Raw genomic sequence first — 20591 nt, 5'->3', positions numbered from 1 at the left:
GTGTCGGTTTAGAGGTTCTATACTGATTAAGTATTTTGAAGATTGTCTTTCGAGGAGTTGGTTCAAGATGTTTATGAAGCACGGCATATTTATAAAAACTGGACAATTTGTTCATGTAACGCAATTATATTTTCCAAATTTCAAAATATTTGACGATTGAAATATGCATACTTACGAGTTCCATAACCTAGAACAGCGAGTAATAACCGACCAATGTTAGAATTCGTAAAATGAATAAATTAACCAAAAATGTGTGTTTTATCTATTTTTTACAGTTTATATACTCTGGTTTAAAAAATCCTGAAAACAAAGCATAGTCTTTTAATATAATATTGCAAGATTTATGAAAATATTGAAAATGGTTATTAAATTACTAAGTCGATATCAAAATAAACGAAAAGTTGAAGAAAAAAAAATACATCGGACATTTTTTTTTCGGTCACAGCAATAACCTTGGGAAAAAAGAATTCGTGATAACTCATTGCCAGAAATTAAAGACAGTAAACCATTACAGATTTATAAGATTTTTAAACAGACTTTGATGCACACATTGAGGACTCTCTGCTCACAGTTTTGACGTCTCAGCAAATTTGAAGTTCTTCAGTACAAAATATATAAGTTTAAATGTCGATTATGATGAGTTAAAATAAAAATACAAGTTTAAATTGAAAAGGAACAAATGTGTACTGTACTGAGCGGTTTGACAAAGTTTCATACAATTCTGTTACGCTGTTTAAATATAAAGAAAAAATGGACAAAAATACATAAGGAATAAAGAGAAATATGGCATAAAAATTAAAGAATTCAGAAATGAAGACTCATTTCCTGACCCTCATTAATTTTGCTCATTACTTTATCACAATCTTAAATAACGAGCGTCTTTAGGATATTAAGAGAACAAAAATATTTGTAGTTTTGAACAAATAGACTGTACGTAGGTTTATACATTTGGAACAGTTGCGCCGGGATACATGATTATTGAAAAAGGGGAGGGCTGAACCCAAAAACTTGGCAACGTTTGTAGTCCGTCATGTATAAAGTCTATATATAAACTATATATGAAGCATCCTTCCTCTGTATTCTCCTCTGGGGAAGACGGTAAACTATTCAGTAGATCTTCCATGCGGTCCTATATATATATCTCAAGTAAAATTAGCGGCTGTAAAATAAACATCTGCGTCATGAAGGCATTATACGCCCGTCGCTTTTTCAAAGAATAAACAATGTCATATAAGAAGTTCATGAAAAACTAAAGGGAGGTTATCGGCTTAAATATAAACCATGTGCAGTCACCAAAGTTTCATGATAACGGCCAAAAACTTGAAAATCACCCCTTTTTTATGAATGAAATTACATAATTCGAAAACGTAAAATCTAAAATTTATAAAAACTGAAAGGGAGCTTACGCCAATAGATAAAAATGATCACCAAAGTTCCATGAAAACTGCTGAAAGCATTTTTAGTGTTTGTCGGAAAAATCGAAAATTCTCCTTTTTAATGAATAGAAAAAAAAAGAAAAAAAAATACTCGGAAATGTTAAATGTGAAATTTATAAAATCGAAAGGGAGCGTTTTTGTTGATGACGGACGGTCAGACGGACAATGGTTTATATACCATAATACGTCCCGTTCTGAATGACAACATGTACAGCTTTTAGTTCAACATAATTTTAGGGGCCTCAGTGGCCGAGTGGTCTACGTAGTTACTACTGTAATCACTAGCCAGTCAACACGGAGGTTGTGAGTTCGAACCCCGCTCATGCGGGTGCACTCGACTACAATCTTTATTGACTAGGATTGTCAGTTTTCCTATCGGAAGTCGGTGGTTTTCTCCGGGCACTCGGCTTCCTCCATCAATAAAAACTGGCCGCCACGAAATAGCCTAAAAGTGGCGTTAAAACACCAAAAATCAAATAAAATCAACAGAATTTTCGTTTTGGTAGAAAAAAATGCTGTTTGTACATTAAACAAAAAAACTGGGACCTTTGTAATACGCGAAAACAAGACGTAGATAATTCCGAATTGGTTAAGTGTGTGAGGTCATTGATACAAATTAAAAAAAAAACAAAAAAAAACACCTCAAAATGGGTCTGTTTATTCACATGCTACATCGATTAAAAAAAATGTCTAAATACATATCCTACAGACATGTCGTATATGTTGTTGTCCCCGCATATGAAGCACAAAACAACATTGTTCGTGTGTGAATCACATTACATAAACTGCTCATAACAGAATAAGTATTTATAAAATAACAAAACAAAAAACAACACTCAGTTTCAAACAAAAAGGATTCTTGTTTTCTAGTTGACAATACGTTTGTACGTTGGGAGGGTGTTTTAAAAAAACCAATCGGCTTTCCCATGAACCAACTGTGCTTCTCTTTTTGCCGACTTGTTCCTGTATACTCAGATGAGTCGGACTTCATACAGGACCTTCTTATGAAGGACAATAATCTATCAGTATCTTGTAACTTCACGTTCCACTATATATATAGATGATATCCTTTCAATGAATAATTCAAAGTTGAGTTGCTATGTTGAACGTATACCTAACCCATCGAACTTTAAATGAAGAATACAACAGAAAACGTACAGTCTGTCTATTATTTTAACTTTCATCTATGAATTGATAATGATTGTGGGTAAATAACAAAACATTACTACAAAAAGAAATGGTTTCAGCTGCCAATTGTGAACTTTCCAATTTTATATGTAGCAACATTTCAGAAGTGCCTGCATATATTGAGTATACATTTCATGCCATGCTTATCTGCTAGAGGTTTGTAACTTACCTAAAGGTCCATATGATGAGGTTAAAGTCATCCTTTCAAAATATTTACGGGGCACCATCACAGGTTGGTTGACCGGTATGAAATGTTTGTGAACACACTGAGATGATGACAGCTTATTTCCATTGGCGTAATCCCAACCCCATTCTTTTTCCTGAAATGGGACCTACTAAATTATACTTGTCACCTAGTTTGTACTTACGTGTGGCGTGTGTAGAATAATCTCTGCTTACCCGTCCGCGAGGCACATGAGATCCCTAGGTATTTGGTTGGTTTATGTTATACAGTCCTTAGTTCTCTCTCTATGTTATGATTTACAAGCTGTTCTTGTGTTTTGTAAACTGTTCTGTGTTACTTTTTTTTTTTTTTTTTTTGGCATTGCAGTGTTTGTTCGATTTTGACTTTTTAGTTTTATCCTGTTGGTTCTTTAGCCTCGCTTCTTTAATAAACCTATGCGAAAAAAATCATTATAGTAGAAAGTTAATATGGCATGGTCAAAATGTGAATGACAGTGGCGGATCTAGAAATTTTCATAAGAGGGGGCCCACTGACTGCCTAAGGGGGGGGGGGGGGGGTGGCGATTCCGTCACGCTTCAGTGATTCCCTATATAACCAACAAAAAAACTTCTGAAAAGAGGGGGGCAAGGCCCCCCCTCCCCCCCCCTAAATCCGCCTCTGAATGAATGTCATGAAAAATATTTGAAAAAAACCCCAAAGATTTGATATCAATATCCATATTTATAAACGAATAACATCCAGATAATGCGACCACCAGTGACGAGAAAACTTAAACTATTAGGAGTAAAAGGGACATCTGGGCAGCCGACATATTACTGTTTTACACATTATCAGATTTAAACCATACCAACAGCAACCCGTACTTATATAATCTTGTAATTACTAACCACGATTCCTCTTCAATTACACTATTAAACAATAAGAGATACTTTCGCATAGGACAGAAAACGGATTAAAGCAAACATTTTGTGCATATTATTGTTATTGAAACCATTGTATTAAGTCCGCTTAGCCATTTTATGTTCCCTTAGCATAAGTGGAAATATTGAAATACGTCTTATCTTTGCCAAAATTTAAATTATCCCCTCTCTCTGCCGTAATGTGTTAATTATCAGGGTTTTGAGTAACACGTGTAAGTGCTTGAGTGAAGGTGTAGTGTTCATTTGTTTAATAACAACAGTCTTTCAACACTTTACGATATAGCTTCCTAATACAATTTATACAAATGTATTGAATGGGTTTGTTACTTTTAGTAGCCATTTCTTGCTCTATAATTGTCCACGGTCAAGTTGTATTTGGCGTCTACAAGGTGATAAAACTGATGTATACAAGTGTGAAGCATACGATCTCCGAGTCAAGTTAATGTAGTAACATTATGTTATACAATATTCATATAACATTTACATTGTTATAGTTATCGTTACTGCAAGTATCAAACTTTCAGGTTCGAAGGAGAACAATCAAGTACCGTAAATCGAAGGAAATGAGTAATTTATCATGGTTCGTAGATAAAAAAAAAAAGGCAAACTATGACATACAAAACATCAAAGTGATAAGCAAAACAATATACCAATATTCCTATCAGTTTGTTACACTAGTTCTTTGCCCTTCTCCTTTCGCAAAAATTTCTTACTTTACAAATTCATCAGTTGCAGTTTTTCATTGCTATTGCTATTTTTCATATGGCATTGTTGTATAAAGTAACTTACGGTTGTCTATTTCTATCACATCCGAATGACGGTTGTCTGTTTTTGTCACATCTGACTGACGTGTGTCTGTTTCTATCACATCAGACTGACGGTTGTCTGTTTCTATCACATCCGAATGACGGTTGTCTGTTTTTGTTACATCTGACTGACGTGTGTCTGTTTCTATCACATCAGACTGACGGTTGTCTGTTTCTATCACATCTGACTGACAGTTATCTGGTTCTATCACACCTGACTTACGGTTGTCTGTTAATAAACATCTTATTGACAGTTGTCTGCTTCTGTCACATCTGACTGACGTGTGTCTGTTTCTATCACATCAGACTGACGGTTGTCTGTTTCTATCACATCTGACTGACAGTTATCTGGTTCTATCACACCTGACTTACGGTTGTCTGTTAATAAACATCTTATTGATAGTTGTCTGCTTCTGTCACATCTGACTGACGCGTGTCTGTTTCTGTCACATCTGACTGACGCGTGTCTGTTTCTGTCACATCTGACTGACGTGTGTCTGTTTCTATCCCGTCTGACTGACAGTTATCTGGTTCTATCACACCTGACTTACGGTTGTCTGTTAATAAACATCTTATTGACAGTTGTGTGCTTCTGTCACATCTGACTGACGCGTGTCTGTTTCTGTCACATCTGACTGACGTGTGTCTGTTTCTATCCCGTCTGACTGACAGTTATCTGGTTCTATCACACCTGACTTCAGTTGTCTGTTAATAAACATCTTATTGACAGTTGTCTGCTTCTGTCACATCTAACTGACGGTTGTCTGTTTCTGTCACATCTGACTGACGTGTGTCTGTTTCTATTCCATTCTGACTGACAGTTATCTGGTTCTATCACACCTGACTTACGGTTGTCTGTTAATAAACATCTTATTGACAGTTGTCTGCTTCTGTCACATCTGACTGACGCGTGTCTGTTTCTGTCACATCTGACTGACGTGTGTCTGTTTCTATCCCGTCTGACTGACAGTTATCTGGTTCTATCACACCTGACTTCAGTTGTCTGTTAATAAACATCTTATTGACAGTTGTCTGCTTCTGTCACATCTAACTGACGGTTGTCTGTTTCTGTCACATCTGACTGACGTGTGTCTGTTTCTATTCCATTCTGACTGACAGTTATCTGGTTCTATCACACCTGACTTACGGTTGTCTGTTAATAAACATCTTATTGACAGTTGTCTGCTTCTGTCACATCTGACTGACGTGTGTCTGTTTCTATCACATCAGACTGACGGTTGTCTGTTTCTATCACATCTGACTGACAGTTATCTGGTTCTATCACACCTGACTTACGGTTGTCTGTTAATAAACATCTTATTGACAGTTGTCTGCTTCTGTCACATCTGACTGACGTGTGTCTGTTTCTATCACATCTGACTGACGTGTGTCTGTTTCTATCCCGTCTGACTGACAGTTATCTGGTTCTATCACACCTGACTTCAGTTGTCTGTTAATAAACACCTTATTGACAGTTGTCTGCTTCTGTCACATCTGACTGACGGTTGTCTGTTTCTGTCACATCTGACTGACGTGTGTCTGTTTCTATCCCGTCTGACTGACAGTTATCTGGTTCTATCACACCTGACTTCAGTTGTCTGTTAATAAACACCTTATTGTCAGTTGTCTGCTTCTGTCACATCTGACTGACGGTTGTCTGTTTCTGTCACATCTGACTGACGTGTGTCTGTTTCTATCCCGTCTGACTGACAGTTATCTGGTTCTATTACACCTGACTTCAGTTGTCTGTTAATAAACATCTTATTGACAGTTGTCTGCTTCTGTCACATCTAACTGACGGTTGTCTGTTTCTGTCACATCTGACTGACGTGTGTCTGTTTCTATTCCATTCTGACTGACAGTTATCTGGTTCTATCACACCTGACTTACGGTTGTCTGTTAATAAACATCTTATTGACAGTTGTCTGCTTCTGTCACATCTGACTGACAGGTGTCTGTTTCTGTCACATCTGACTGACGTGTGTCTGCTTGTAACCCGTCTGACTGACAGTTATCTGGTTCTATCACACCTGACTTACGGTTGTCTGTTAATAAACATCTTATTGACAGTTGTCTGCTTCTGTCACATCTGACTGACGTGTGTCTGTTTCTATCACATCAGACTGACGGTTGTTTGTTTCTATCACATCTGACTGACAGTTATCTGGTTCTATCACACCTGACTTACGGTTGTCTGTTAATAAACATCTTATTGACAGTTGTCTGCTTCTGTCACATCTGACTGACGCGTGTCTGTTTCTGTCACATCTGACTGACGTGTGTCTGTTTCTATCCCGTCTGACTGACAGTTATCTGGTTCTATCACACCTGACTTCGTCTGACTGACAGTTATCTGGTTCTATCACACCTGACTTCGTCTGACTGACAGTTATCTGGTTCTATCACACCTGACTTACGGTTGTCTGTTAATAAACATCTTATTGACAGTTGTCTGCTTCTGTCACATCTAACTGACAGTTGTCTGTTTCTGGCACATCTGACTGACGTGTGTCTGTTTCTATCCCGTCTGACTGACAGTTATCTGGTTCTATCTCACCTGACTTACGGTTGTCTGTTAATAAACATCTTATTGACAGTTGTCTGCTTCTGTAACATCTGACTGACGCGTGTCTGTTTCTGTCACATCAGACTGACGTGTGTCTGTTTCTATCCCGTCTGACTGACAGTTATCTGGTTCTATCACACCTGACTTACGGTTGTCTGTTAATAAACATCTTATTGACAGTTGTCTGCTTCTGTCGCATCTGACTGACGTGTGTCTGTTTCTATCACATCAGAGTGACGGTTGTCTGTTTCTATCACATCTGACTGACAGTTATCTGGTTCTATCACACCTGACTTACGGTTGTCTGTTAATAAACATCTTATTGACAGTTGTCTGCTTCTGTCACATCTAACTGACGGTTGTCTGTTTCTGTCACATCTGACTGACGTGTGTCTGTTTCTATCCCGTCTGACTGACAGTTATCTGGTTCTATCACACTTGACTTACGGTTGTCTGTTAATAAACATCTTATTGACAGTTGTCTGCTTCTGTCACATCTGACTGACGCGTGTCTGTTTCTGTCACATCTGACTAACGTGTGTCTGTTTCTATCACATCAGACTGACGGTTGTTTGTTTCTATCACATCTGACTGACAGTTATCTGGTTCTATCACACCTGACTTACGGTTGTCTGTTAATAAACATCTTATTGACAGTTGTCTGCTTCTGTCACATCTGACTGACGCGTGTCTGTTTCTGTCACATCTGACTGACGTGTGTCTGTTTCTATCCCGTCTGACTGACAGTTATCTGGTTCTATCACACCTGACTTACGGTTGTCTGTTAATAAACATCTTATTGACAGTTGTCTGCTTCTGTCACATCTAACTGACGGTTGTCTGTTTCTGTCACATCTGACTGACGTGTGTCTGTTTCTATCCCGTCTGACTGACAGTTATCTAGTTCTATCACACTTGACTTACGGTTGTCTGTTAATAAACATCTTATTGACAGTTGTCTGCTTCTGTCACATCTGACTGACGTGTGTCTGTTTCTGTCACATCTGACTGACGTGTGCCTGTTTCTATCACATCAGACTGACGGTTGTCTGTTTCTATCACATCTGACTGACAGTTATCTGGTTCTATCACACCTGACTTACGGTTGTCTGTTAATTAACATCTTATTGACAGTTGTCTGCTTCTGTCACATCTAACTGACGGTTGTCTGTGTCTATCACATCTGACTGACGGGTTTCTGTTTATGAACATCTTATTGACAGTTATCTGCTTCTGTCACATCTGACTGACGGTTGTTTGTTTCTATCCATCTGACTGACGGTTATTTGTTTTTATTACACCTAACTGACGGTTGTCTCTTTCTGTCATATCTGACTACCTGTAATCTGTTTCTATGTTATCTGATTGACTGTTATCTGTTTCAATCACATCTAACTGAAGGCTATCTCATTCTGTCATTTCTGACTAACGGTTGTCTGTTTTGGTCACATCTGATTAGCCGTTTTCTGGTTTCATTAAATCTGAGTGACGGTTGTCTGTTTCTATTCGATTTAACTAATAGTTGTCTGTTTTATCACATCTGATAAACGGTTGTCTGGTTTTGTCACATCCGACTGACGGTTGTCTGTTTCTATCCGATTTGACTGACAAGTGTCTATTTTTATCACATCTGAATGACGATTGTCTGTTTCTATCACATATGAGTGACGGTTGACTTTTTTAATCACATGTGGGTAACGGTTGTCGGTTATACCTTCTCATTTGAGTGACGAATGTCTTCTTCTATCACATCTGAGTGTCTGTTGTGTGTTACTATCAACCCCTGATCGATCTTTATCTGAAAGAACAACTGATCATGTGATGTTTTTCTATATCACTGTCATTTTAATTCCGCTAATATAAAAACAGATGAATAAGATTTGTCTGCCAAACGTATGTTTATCATCTAGAATAACATCTGACAGACAAGTGTATATTACTATAACAATGAACATGTTGCTCAAGTTTGCTAACTACTACGACATCATCTTACATAGAATTGTTTTACTTGTCATTTCGGGTCCTTTTATTGCTGACTATGTGGTATGGGCTTTGCTCATTATTGAAGGCCGTACGGTGACCTATACGTTAAGTCATGTGACATTTGGTCTCTTGTGGAGAGTTGTTTCATTGGCAATCATACCACATCCTCTTTTTTTATATTGTCTATTATTTTCAGGTTCTTTTTTTCACATACAATGTATATATATATACGTTCGATGTTTCCGCCCTTGAACATCCCTGGCTTATCAAATATTTGGTTTTAGGTGTTCCTCATGAAGGTAAAGGAGTAGGTTCAGTAAGACCCCTTTTTGGCCCCAAAATATAGCAGTTTTACAAAAGTGTGAAAATGTAATCTTTTAGCTATTTACTGGAAAGTAGAATGCTACTGCTTCATAAATATGGGCTGTTTTTGACAATACAATGCACATATATATCGGGTAGTAGCATCATTAAGTCATGCTAAATTTCTGAAATCTTCTAAATTTTAGCATTTTAGTTAAATTTTAGACGGTTTCCGTCTTATATGAAAGTGGCCGCATTCGTGTTCATTCATAATATTGAAATCTAAATTGTATTTGATGATAATACATAACATATATAAAGGTTGAGGTCTTGAGGATGAACACGGATGCGGCCACTTTCATTTTTGACAAAAACCATCTGAAAAGTGACGTTTTTTTGCATATTGGATAGATTTTTCATATTTAAGCTTGAATCAGAGCGTTTTTAATGACTAAATCAGTAAAAATCTTTCACATTAAACGAATTGAATCAATTGAAATAGACACTTAAGTGTTTTAAAAAAGTGTTCAAAATCTTTCGTTGGATGAACCTGAAATTTGGGCCAAAATCGGCCCTTACCGGATAAAGTGTTATTCATGTTATTTTTTTTTTTTAATCTTACTGACATGTATGATGTTTCATAACGTAGAACTTCAGTTTGCTTACTACCATCATGCTTGCACGATGTTCTTATATTGTTATTGGTTTTTTTAATATGTTATTATCCAATCATAACACTTTAATATTAATGTCAATATGTGCAGGGAAAATTTATCAGCGAAGGTACTATCATATTATGTTCGTTAGGACAACATGGATCTTAAAATATTGTTAGAATATATATACTATTCACACAAACAATCAAGCAAAAAACACTTCCTAGAAAAGGGGGGCTAGAAATAGCACGATATATATATTATCGAATTTTCTACCTGTAAAATATCAGCCGCTCGTAACAGTTCAAGCAGCAAGAAAAGTTATATAGAAATAAAAAAAAAAGCAAACAATTTAAAACCTAAACTTGCATCTGTTTTGGAGGATAAATCTTCAAATATAACCCATGCAAAATTGAATATGTATGAGGCTAGTAGAAAAAAATGAATAAAAATGTATAGTTTTTTTTAATTGCGCTAATAGCACAAAGTTTGGAGCTGTCATGTTGTATCTAGTGTTATAAGAGCTCGTAATCTACCGTCTCATTCTATAGTGACTGTTTTCCTCATTAATTCTTTAAAGACTACATCTTAGCATATAGAAATAAGACGTCAAGTTCTGGAATTACGTAATACAAAACGACATAAAATGTGCAACAAGAAATATTTTGTCATCATAAATTTGACACAAATGGTCCATGATATCACGCTAAATACTTGATAATCTGAGAAATTCCATGGGGATATTATTTAATTACTGTTGTCAATCGTCCGTTTCAATATTGCAGAAAACTTTCTCATTTTCTGTGTGTATTTCAGATTGTTTATATTTACTCTGACGTTTAACATGGAGGGGGCTAATTTGATTTTTCATTATTTTCTATATATTAATACGTTTAAAAACAACAACCTGTTGTGAAATGTAGAAATTCAGTTTCCCATGGAATTTGTAGTCATTTTGAAAAAATGCAATTTCTATCACCTGTGTTTAAGCTATTTTATATAAATATTCTCCCCGTTTCATATATGGGAAATATCCCAATTCTCAAGAATTGAAATGAAAGTATAGGCATGCAAAAGTTCTTATGGGAAGTTGGCCATTTTAGATATATATTTATTTTTCATGATTATGTCCTTACCCCATTTTAATTTTTAAAATTGTTTCATGAAAAGTATATATAAAAATATCTTTTTCTCATCAATATTTTTGTAGAAGATGCCCTTGAAACTTTTTTTATGTATAAAGTAAAATCACAAAAATACTGAACTCTGAGGAAAATTCTAAACGGAAAGTCCCTAATCAAATGGTAAAATCAAATGACAAAACACATCAAACGAATGGACAACAACTGTCATAGTCCTGACTTGGTACAGACATTTTCAAATGTAGAAAATGGTGGGTTGAACCAGTGGGTTGAACCTGGTTTTATAGCGCTAAACCTCTCACTTGTATGATAAGATTTAATAAGTTTTTTCGATACCGATAAAATGTTTACATCTTGTAATTTAAACTCACACAGTGTACTGAACTTTATAATTAAAATCAAAGTGTTGTGTTTGCATGATACAATGACAACAACAAAATTGAAAACAAAGGACATGGATAGAATTGTAATGATAAAAATATTTCACAGAACAAAAATCCATGTCTTCACCAGAAATACCGTAGTGATAATCGTGGAAGTATTTTATATATTTCAATTCATAGTAAAGATTACATATTTTGACTGACATTTATGTTCATTAAAAATACACTTTGAGTTCATAGCCACATGCATTTATCATTTTATAAATTGTTTTACAAAAAATATTAAATATTTAGTATAAAAAATATCAACTTTCCATGATTAGGTCACCATTATTATTATCAGTTTAATGATGGTAAAGAGGATTTTTGTGATATTAAAATTTGTCTTTATCAATTCATATTATTAAACTAAACGGTATAGCATGAAATGTTTAACTAAGCGGTATTTTAAAGAAGCTGTCAACCCGAGTATAAAGTTAGGTTGTATTTATAGGAAGCGGCGTGTTAAGGTGGATGTGGGGAAATCCATAGAAATTTTTAATAATTTGTCAAAGCGTAGTTTTAATCATGTTTTTTCCAAAATATAATAAAAAGTCACCGGTTGTGCAAAATTGTCAGATTTTGTAAAGATTTATTTAATATGGAAAATCTAATTTTGTGTGATAAAAAGAAAACTACACCATAAAATTTCATGATAAAATGTGAGAAAATGTTCTAATAACATGCTTTCAGATTAGAAAAAGACTGCAAATAGGGTCACCGGACTCGTTTTCTTGCTACGTATTAAAATTTCTATTATAATAAATTGATACTTTATTCTGAGTTATTTCCCCTTATGAGGCAAAGTTTATAAAACAAGGAATCGACCAAATATATTGTGCTATTTAGAAAATACAGCCGTAATTAGATAAAACAAACACATTTTCTATATTCACATGAAAAGCCTTACACACGAATCAAATAAAACTTTCAAAATTTGCACATTTCATTGAAGATCTGGATCAATTATTATCGGCTATTTCAAAATCCAACAGAAACAACAACCTAACGACACGAAATCCAATAGACATCTACAGGTTATCATCTATAGTCCTCGTCAAAATAAAACAGATATGTTAGGTATCTATACAAAATGTCAAGTTCTATTTCGCCCCGACTGTAGAAAAAAATATATTTTTAAATGGAACCTTCAGAGAACTGCTATCAACACCCAATTTATCAGTTAAAAAAACGAGTCACAGAAATTAAATTTGAGGGGAAAAAAACGAAATTGAGGGAGGCCATAATATGCATATACTTCAAATATTACCAAAATGCACACGTCATACAAATTCTCTTAATTTCGCAATTACGTAACAAAAAAGGATTCTTTGTAGAACAAAGTATCAACAAATAATTCTATCCATCTTTTATTTAGACATCTGTTAACACCTCACACGCGTTGACAGCTAAATCTCAGTAATTCAGAAATTCAAATCTGCATCCGGTAAAAGAGATCATTATCATCAACTTGTAGCGAAACATAATCACTTTCTCTTAATTGTTTTAAAATTAATAATCTGAGCGCGTGCGGCAACAACAGACGATAGCTGAAATGAAAGTTCGGAAGTTTCGGGTTAATAGCTCGCTAATTTCATCAACACTAGAAAAGAAATGGCGCGTTTGACAGTTACACTTGTACTTCTAATTTACACAGTGCAAAATGAGAGGAAATGAATAACGAAAAACAGAACAAAACATATGTTCAAGCACTTTCCGGTCATATAATTTTTAAGATTTCTTTTTCTAATGGTAACATCAAACGTTTTCAATGGTTTTCTCAAGGAACATTTAGGCACTTTCTTGAAATGCTGAAGAGCAAAAAGTCAAGATTCGTTTGTCATCAATGATGTATTACGAACTGCTGAACATCTATAAATATTCCTTTATTTCAGCAATAACAATTAGTGAATCCCTATAACCTGTTCAGCCGAATGATATACTATACGTATATTACAATTACATACGTAACTTTGAGCAATGCAATGATTGCGCTCAACGTTTAAAACAAATCAAATTCCCCAGCACAGCACAATACTACAAATTCACCGACTTCTTTCTTTCTTAATTTGTGTGTTCACTGCAATATCTTTTATTTAAATTGTGTTTGTCAAATCGTCAAATTGCATGCATAGAAAAAGATTTAAAAAAATACAATTGCCCAGCTTGAAAGATGTCAGTGACAGGACGTTGATACCTATTGCCCGACGACCTCTACACTGGCTGTAGCTGTTGTTTCGTAGTTTGTATTTATAAAATTTGATAGTTTCAGACTTTTTGGTAGTATCTGTTTACTTTATCCGAAAACTTAAACGACTGGGTATGGAAGCGCATATGGTACACCCCTTGTAAAGTTATTTTGTTGCTAATAAGTCGGAATTATTAGTCAAGTTGTGTGTTATAAGCTGGAATCTTATCATCAAGTTGAAGTCAAGTTGTCGGAATGATGTAGAAAAATTGTTTTACAATGTCGACTTGCTGATATAAATATAATGGCATAGTAATAAGAAGTCGACACGTTGAATTCAACTTATTAATTGATTAAGTCGACAACTTGTTTATTTGATATTAAATCATCATGTTGAAGTCAACTTGTCGGAATGATGTAGATAAAGTTTTTATTACAATGTCCACTTGCTAATATAGATGTAAATGACATAAAATAAGAAGTCGACTTGTTTATTAATTAAGTCAACTTGCTTATTTGATGTTAACTTTATTCGTTCTCACGGTCAGATTCCCACGGTCCGTATTTTACTTCCTGTGCTGACACATTAAAGATGGAGATCGACAGCAACAACATCAGCGGGATCAGTGGAAACGAGTCATAAGTAAGTTTATATTTGTTTTCTTTGGAGACTTAGCGTTATATTTTAATATGAAGCATTATCTTACCTCCTATACATTTCCAGGAATATGATTGGTTAAAAGCGTCCGCGTGCAAACCGTGTATATTTGATATTAGGTTAGTAGGGAGGCGGGGCTTATCTCATACACGGTTAGTAGTGGAGTTACGTCCCTTTATATTCCTTATTAGGTAAGAAGGGGGCGGGGCTTATTTCATACACGGTTAGTAATGGTGTTATGTCCCTTTATAAAAAACAAAACGATACTGAGAAAAAATCTTCAAAGTTCCAACAGACGAAGAAATTGATGATTAAGATTGAAACAAATTCATAAAACACATTTAAACCTTACAAGTCATTATTGTTGGCATCTGTTTTTGTAGGATAAATGGAAGTATTTTCTTAGTGCTAACAGTATTGAAGACTTGCTCGTTTTGAGAATTACTAGTCTTAATTTCACACGTTAAGATAGTCGGTAAGATAAATTCGTTACATAGTGTGCTAGTGACGTAATACGGTATATATGGGGTCAGTAAATTCCATATGGGCATTCGAGCTTCGCTTTCACCCCATATAAAATTTACTGACCCCATATATACCGTATTAGGTCACTAGCACACTATGTAACTAATAATACTGAACACAAAATGAAAAAGATCATAGGGAGAAAAAACGTTATTGTTTGAATGAAAGGGCATTGAAAAGTTACAGTTTAACGTGACCTGTGATAAGATCTAGAGTAAGACGTCTGCTATTATTAAAGATATATTCTACTTAAAGGGTTTCACCCCTCTCCCCACCATCCCATCACAAGTACACTACCCGTTCTGTACGACTGTCAATGAAAAATGGAAAAAAACTGAATGGTCCCTCCCTTTCGCCTTTCAGAGTCCTTTGTAGATCAATCTCCATGACTCATTTAATTCATAACAGCTGAGCAAAAAAAAAAAAATTAGTAATCTAAACAAATAATTTGATTCACAACTAGCAGGGTGGATCTTGTCATTTATAAGGGTCGGGTATGGGGATCCTAGCCCACGATAAAGGGGAGTTCCAACTATATGTCCCCATTCAATTGCATTGATCTTCCAAATAAATGTAAAAAAGGGTTCCAAACCCCGGACCCCCTGGATTCGCCACTAATGCCAGGTAGAAAAGCATGATGCGAAACGAAATATGTGTTCACTTTATTTTGATATTGACCGATTAGAAGATTTTGCTATTCATTAAACATTTCAATTGAAGAAATATCGTCTATTTCAGCTGCTTGGTCACCTGCCCGTCTAATAAATGGTCAAAGACTATGGAATCAAGCAATATTTTAAAGGTAATGTTGAAAGTAAAACAAAGAAATATGTTGCTGACATCGAACATCAAATCAACACACTTTGGCTTAAAAACAAACAAAATTTGTCAAAACTTTCTTGTATAGTTTTTATAATGTTTTTCTTCATTTAGACTAATCAGCTCCATCTTCGTGGAAAGTATGAAAAAGGTTTAATACTGTATTGTGATTTATCTTACCTCCTATACATTTTTAGGAATATTATTGGTTAAAAGCGACCTCGTGGAGACCGTGTATATTCAATATTAGGTTAGTAGGGAGGCGGGGCTTATTTCAATATTAGGTTAGTAGTGAATTTGCGACTTAGGCACTGTTTGATTATTTCAAATTTTAATATTGTTATATCAAGGTTGTTTATTATAAATATCTATCGTTTACTTTAGTTTTTTTAGTGCATATCAATTGAAGTAGGTTCTTAAAATTGAACACCTGAACACTTTAATACAGAAATAAGGAGATGTGTTATGAAAGCAAATAAGACAACTTTAGTCTAAATTCAACACATAAAGATAGTCGGTAAGATAAATTCGTTACATAGTGTGCTAGTGACCTAATATGATATATACAGGGTCAGTAAATTCCATATGGGATTCGAGCTTCGCTCTCACCCCATATGGAATTTACTGACCCTGTATATATCATATTAGGTCACTAACACACTATGTAACTAATATTATTTTTTGTAAAAACTGCACCTTAAACGGCCAAAAATTACAAAAAATAAAGGATTACCAAAATAGGAAAAATGAGCACACATTTACACGGCTCTAGCGAAAAATATAGTGAACCATGATATAAAGTTTTCTTCATATTTTGTCTAGCATGCGCAGTAAAAGCGAGACATGTAGGTACGGTTTTACAGGCGACGGTGAATATATGGCGTTAACATTGCAACCAAGTTTGCTGTTCATGTCTTTATCTCGTGAAGCATAACGAGTAAGGTTCTTATATTTAGGATGCAGATTTCCTACATATTGTTCTTGCCAGTCAGTCATGTGCCATTTATCTTTGACCTATTTTAAATGCTTGAATGACCCTGAAGAACTCTAATAGTCAATTTTGCAACCGAGTTTACTGCTTAAGTCCATATCTCAAGAAATAGAAGTCTAAGGTTGATAATATTTGGCATTAACGTCTCCAACTACAAGGGGATGATAGTCTGAAGTGTAATTTTAGCTTTGACTTAGGTTGATGATATTAGACAAGGAGGTTCCCCACTACCAGGGGATGTCATTTTGATACCTGTAATTTGATCTTGGCCTTGTTTTTATGGTTGATTGACTTTGACAATATGCGACCAAATTTTATAAATTAGTCAATGATTGATAAAGAACTAGATATCATGTTTAAGGAGGCATGATGTTACAACAAATTTAGCAAAAATTGAAACATATTTTTTTCATAACAAATTTTATTCATTAGGTACACTATTCGTTGTTTCTTTAAGATATGGTACAAAAATCAACCAAACAAAATAAATTCGTTTAGGCATCAGATGACTTTTAAAATGTTTATTCGATTGCAATATGCTGGAAGAAGATATGTCCTCTTGTTTGAAAATGAAAACATGTTCAAATGTAAAAATATCATATGCTTATACCTGATACCTATAACGGGTAAAAATGAAATATGTTATAAATATCGCCATGAAGATTTATTTTGGATTGTCAAAACTTACTGTGTATTTTTCCATTTCGTATTCCATTAAATGTGAAGGCGCAGCGCATTTCCTAGTAGTTTTATAGTAAGCTGATGACGTCACAGTGAACACCCTATTTAGATATCAAGCCAATCGGATTTTTCATTTTATCATTACATCATACGTGTAATTTCTATCTTTATGTTTCAGTTACTCTGTTGTCTCCTTTGTGTTGCTGATCATGACGTTACAGGAATACCTTACCCAGGCGATGATGCTTCTGTGCCTGAACTAGTCCAATACTATCATCAATTATGCTACACGTCCCTTCAAATATGTGGATTTCTCTTGTTTGTTCACGGAACATTCATAAGTTGTTCCATGTTAAAAAGACTTAAGAGAAGATTAAATATCAGACGGCGTAACAACCAGTCGCCATTACCTACAGTTGTAAGGACAATCCTGGCTTTACACCGTAATGGCCTGTCTAATGTTGGATACAGGTATATGTGGAGGACTCTGAACATAGGCTTTGGACTTTGCGTCACACAATCAAGAGCAAGGCTTTGCTTAAGAACAATAGACCAACAGGGTGTACTTAACAGATCGCATCGAGTTCTTCGAAGGAGAGTGTACTACAATAGAGGACCAAACTATCTGATTCATGTCGATGGTTACGATAAATTAAAACCCTACGGCATAGCTATACATGGGGCAATCGATGGATACTCTCGTAAACTTTTATGGTTGATAGCAAGTCCCTCCAACAATAACCCCAGATATGTCGGTTACTGGTATCTTAATTGGATCAAACAAAGAAAGATGCTTCCAAGGGTTGTTCGATCGGATGCAGGAACAGAAAACGTCATAATGAGGGATTTACAAAGATCGTTGCGACATAATCAAAACGATGAAATGTCGGGACAAAATTCTTTTCTCGTCGGCAGATCTGTTGCAAATCAAAGAATAGAAAGGCTTTGGGGTACACTAAAAACGAGTTTCACCCAGTTTTGGAGAAACCGTTTCCAGGATTTCCAAGACACTGGACTTCTTAATGTATCGTGTCCAGTACATAAAGAATGTGTTCGATTTTGTTTCCTCTCCGTTATCCAACATCAATTGGACATGTTTGCTGAGAACTGGAACTCACATAGAATAAGAAGACAACGTGCTGAAGTTGTAACACCAAGTGGTATTCCAAATATGTTATACTATCAGCCAGAGATCTTTGGTGGAAGAGACTGTTCATTTCCTTTACCATGTAACTTACAAACAATTGACAATCTCATAGAGGAATATACAGAGAACTTTCCAGAGCATGGCTGTAGCAATGAATTTATTAACATTGTCGAGTTGCTTACTGGAAACAGACGAGATCAGTTTCCCATCATCACATCATACGATGACGCAGAGCTATTGTTTCGGACATTGATTGCTGCCTTACCGAATTGAACATTTGCTATACATTTTTTATACAATAATGATTTTGCATAAACATTTTTTTAGAAGTTAATTATATATATAATATAAGTAGGTTTGATATTTAGTTTTACCATACAAGAATTAAATCAAACAAAATTACTAGGAGTTACTATATACTGTTTCTTGGTCTAGATTTTTTGTTGTTGATTATGGTAAATATAAAAGAAAATACTCTCTACGCCTAGTGCAGCATGATACGATCACATTTATCAAGGGAACAAACAGTAGGGCAAGTGTTGACACAAAGCTCATGCCTGATTTGTAACGCCTGGTCTCGGCACAAAAAAGTTTGCCAATGGGATATGATATTCCTATGTTGATCGCATTCGTTTGAATGGTTTTGTTTCTACTTTCTTGTACTCAAGGATCTAGTTTAATGACAAACTTTTTGCGCCAATACTTTAGGATATGAAACAAAAGACTATTAAGAGACTGTATCGCTCACATCAACCGTGGCTACATAAGCCAGCCCAATTTAGACCCCGATATAATAGGTATGTTCCTCGTTATTGCCCATCAAGGATGGATATAGCACTGCTTGAAAAGTGTTCATACAAAAACAAATGTTATCAAGTTTGGTCTCAGTAGTTTTGTTTAAGATCTTTGATCCCCCTGGCCCTCAGCTCAGGGTCCAATGTTAAACTATGTTGTTAGTAATTCCTGCAATCTTGGGTTATAGTCTTGAACCTACCAGACATAGTTTGCCTGTGCATTTTAAAAGATCATTGTGACCAAGTTTCATTGTAATTTGCACTGTACTTTTAGAAAATATCTTTCAATAAATTTCGCCATATGGTATATATAATCTCAACTACGTTCGTCACTGGCAATCAAGTTGGATTGTACCCTGTCCTGCCGAACACAATTTTGATAGAAGGCCATCCAATGATAAGTTTTGCTTCAATTTGCTTAGTAGTTTGTAAGTAGAAGATCTTTCTATGCATTTCCAAATAAGATGCACTTACACTACGTTTTCCGCGGGCGGCCATCTACGATTGGAGACATACCTGACAGATATATTTATTGTAAGGATTTACTAGTAGTTTGTTTGCAATTAGTTCTATAAATTCTGTGTAAAAATGTGCTCCGTAGAGCGTAGCAAGTAACGACCGTATAAAGGGTACATTCGGGTAAGTGTTGACACAAAGTAAATGTAGACATATTAAATTGCTAGACTCCATCCAATTCAATCGCCCCGAAAGGGCCAATCACATCTCTAGACCCGATTTGGGCCTCTTGTTTGTTGGAAACGATAAACTAAAAACTTAAAAAATTAAGTAAAACACAATGTATGAAATCTACAAAATAAAAATATAAATCTATAAAGTATACACATGTCGAACAACATTTTTCGTTTCATCAAGTTGAAGCATTTTCAGTCTAGATCCTTTTTGGTACTCTTCTTTTTCAAAACCGCCAACAAATTACATAATCCATTAAAATACCTTCATATGATTTCTGTTCCAAACATCTTCATCAAAATCGGACAAAAAAAAATTGATTTCCAATTTGTTCTTGGTTCACCCCTTTTGGCCTGTGTTTCTCAAAAACGGTAAATTCAACATCAAATATTTAAAACTATCTCCTACAGGGTCCAATGTGAAATCGTTGTTCCCCTCGGAGGCCTTGGATCAAACCAAAACCGGCCGAAAACAATTTGCAAAGGGAACTAG

General features: G+C 35.2%; 3 protein-coding genes across 3 annotated transcripts; 1 reads left to right on the top strand and 2 right to left on the bottom strand.

Annotated features, from left to right (window-relative positions):
- Window positions 1-4479: 4479 nt before the first annotated feature.
- Window positions 4480-5551, bottom strand: LOC139522669 (rhoptry surface protein CERLI2-like). Its single transcript, XM_071316136.1, has 3 exons — window positions 5443-5551; window positions 4966-5091; window positions 4480-4763 (listed from the first exon to the last, which is right to left on the bottom strand). Exons 1-3 carry the CDS (start codon window positions 5549-5551, stop codon window positions 4480-4482), a joined length of 519 nt encoding a protein of 172 aa, XP_071172237.1.
- Window positions 5552-6445: 894 nt separating this feature from the next.
- LOC139522668 (rhoptry surface protein CERLI2-like) lies at window positions 6446-9115 on the bottom strand. Its single transcript, XM_071316135.1, has 5 exons — window positions 9094-9115; window positions 8084-8209; window positions 7637-7732; window positions 7309-7404; window positions 6446-6579 (listed from the first exon to the last, which is right to left on the bottom strand). Exons 1-5 carry the CDS (start codon window positions 9113-9115, stop codon window positions 6446-6448), a joined length of 474 nt encoding a protein of 157 aa, XP_071172236.1.
- Window positions 9116-14424: 5309 nt separating this feature from the next.
- Window positions 14425-18922, top strand: LOC139522813 (uncharacterized). Its single transcript, XM_071316373.1, has 3 exons — window positions 14425-14437; window positions 15716-15779; window positions 17647-18922. Exons 2-3 carry the CDS (start codon window positions 15756-15758, stop codon window positions 18886-18888), a joined length of 1266 nt encoding a protein of 421 aa, XP_071172474.1. The 5' UTR covers window positions 14425-14437; window positions 15716-15755; the 3' UTR covers window positions 18889-18922.
- Window positions 18923-20591: the final 1669 nt, after the last annotated feature.

The sequence above is a fragment of the Mytilus edulis genome, chromosome 5, assembly GCF_963676685.1.
Source record: "Mytilus edulis chromosome 5, xbMytEdul2.2, whole genome shotgun sequence".
In the NCBI taxonomy this organism is placed as follows: domain Eukaryota; kingdom Metazoa; phylum Mollusca; class Bivalvia; order Mytilida; family Mytilidae; genus Mytilus; species Mytilus edulis.
The sequence above is the reverse complement of the archived record's forward strand: the minus strand, read 5'-3'. Positions and strand labels throughout refer to the sequence as shown.

Bases quoted from the DNA above. Each gene is read 5' to 3' on its own strand.
- LOC139522669 (XM_071316136.1), bottom strand. From the start codon at position 5,551: ATGTTTATTAACAGACAACTGAAGTCAGGTGTGATAGAACCAGATAAC. The intron at 5,092-5,442 runs GTCAGTCAGATG...GTTTATTAACAG, and splicing joins TGTGACAGAAACAGACACGC to ACAACCGTAAGTCAGGTGTG. The intron at 4,764-4,965 runs GTCAGTCAGATG...GTTTATTAACAG, and splicing joins TGTGACAGAAACAGACACGC to ACAACCGTAAGTCAGGTGTG.
- LOC139522668 (XM_071316135.1), bottom strand. From the start codon at position 9,115: ATGACAAGTAAAACAATTCTAT. The intron at 7,733-8,083 runs GTCAGTCAGATG...GTTTATTAACAG, and splicing joins TGTGACAGAAACAGACACAC to ACAACCGTAAGTCAGGTGTG. The intron at 7,405-7,636 runs GTTAGTCAGATG...GTTTATTAACAG, and splicing joins TGTGATAGAAACAGACACAC to ACAACCGTAAGTCAGGTGTG.
- LOC139522813 (XM_071316373.1), top strand. From the start codon at position 15,756: ATGGAATCAAGCAATATTTTAAAG. The intron at 15,780-17,646 runs GTAATGTTGAAA...TTTATGTTTCAG, and splicing joins AATCAAGCAATATTTTAAAG to TTACTCTGTTGTCTCCTTTG.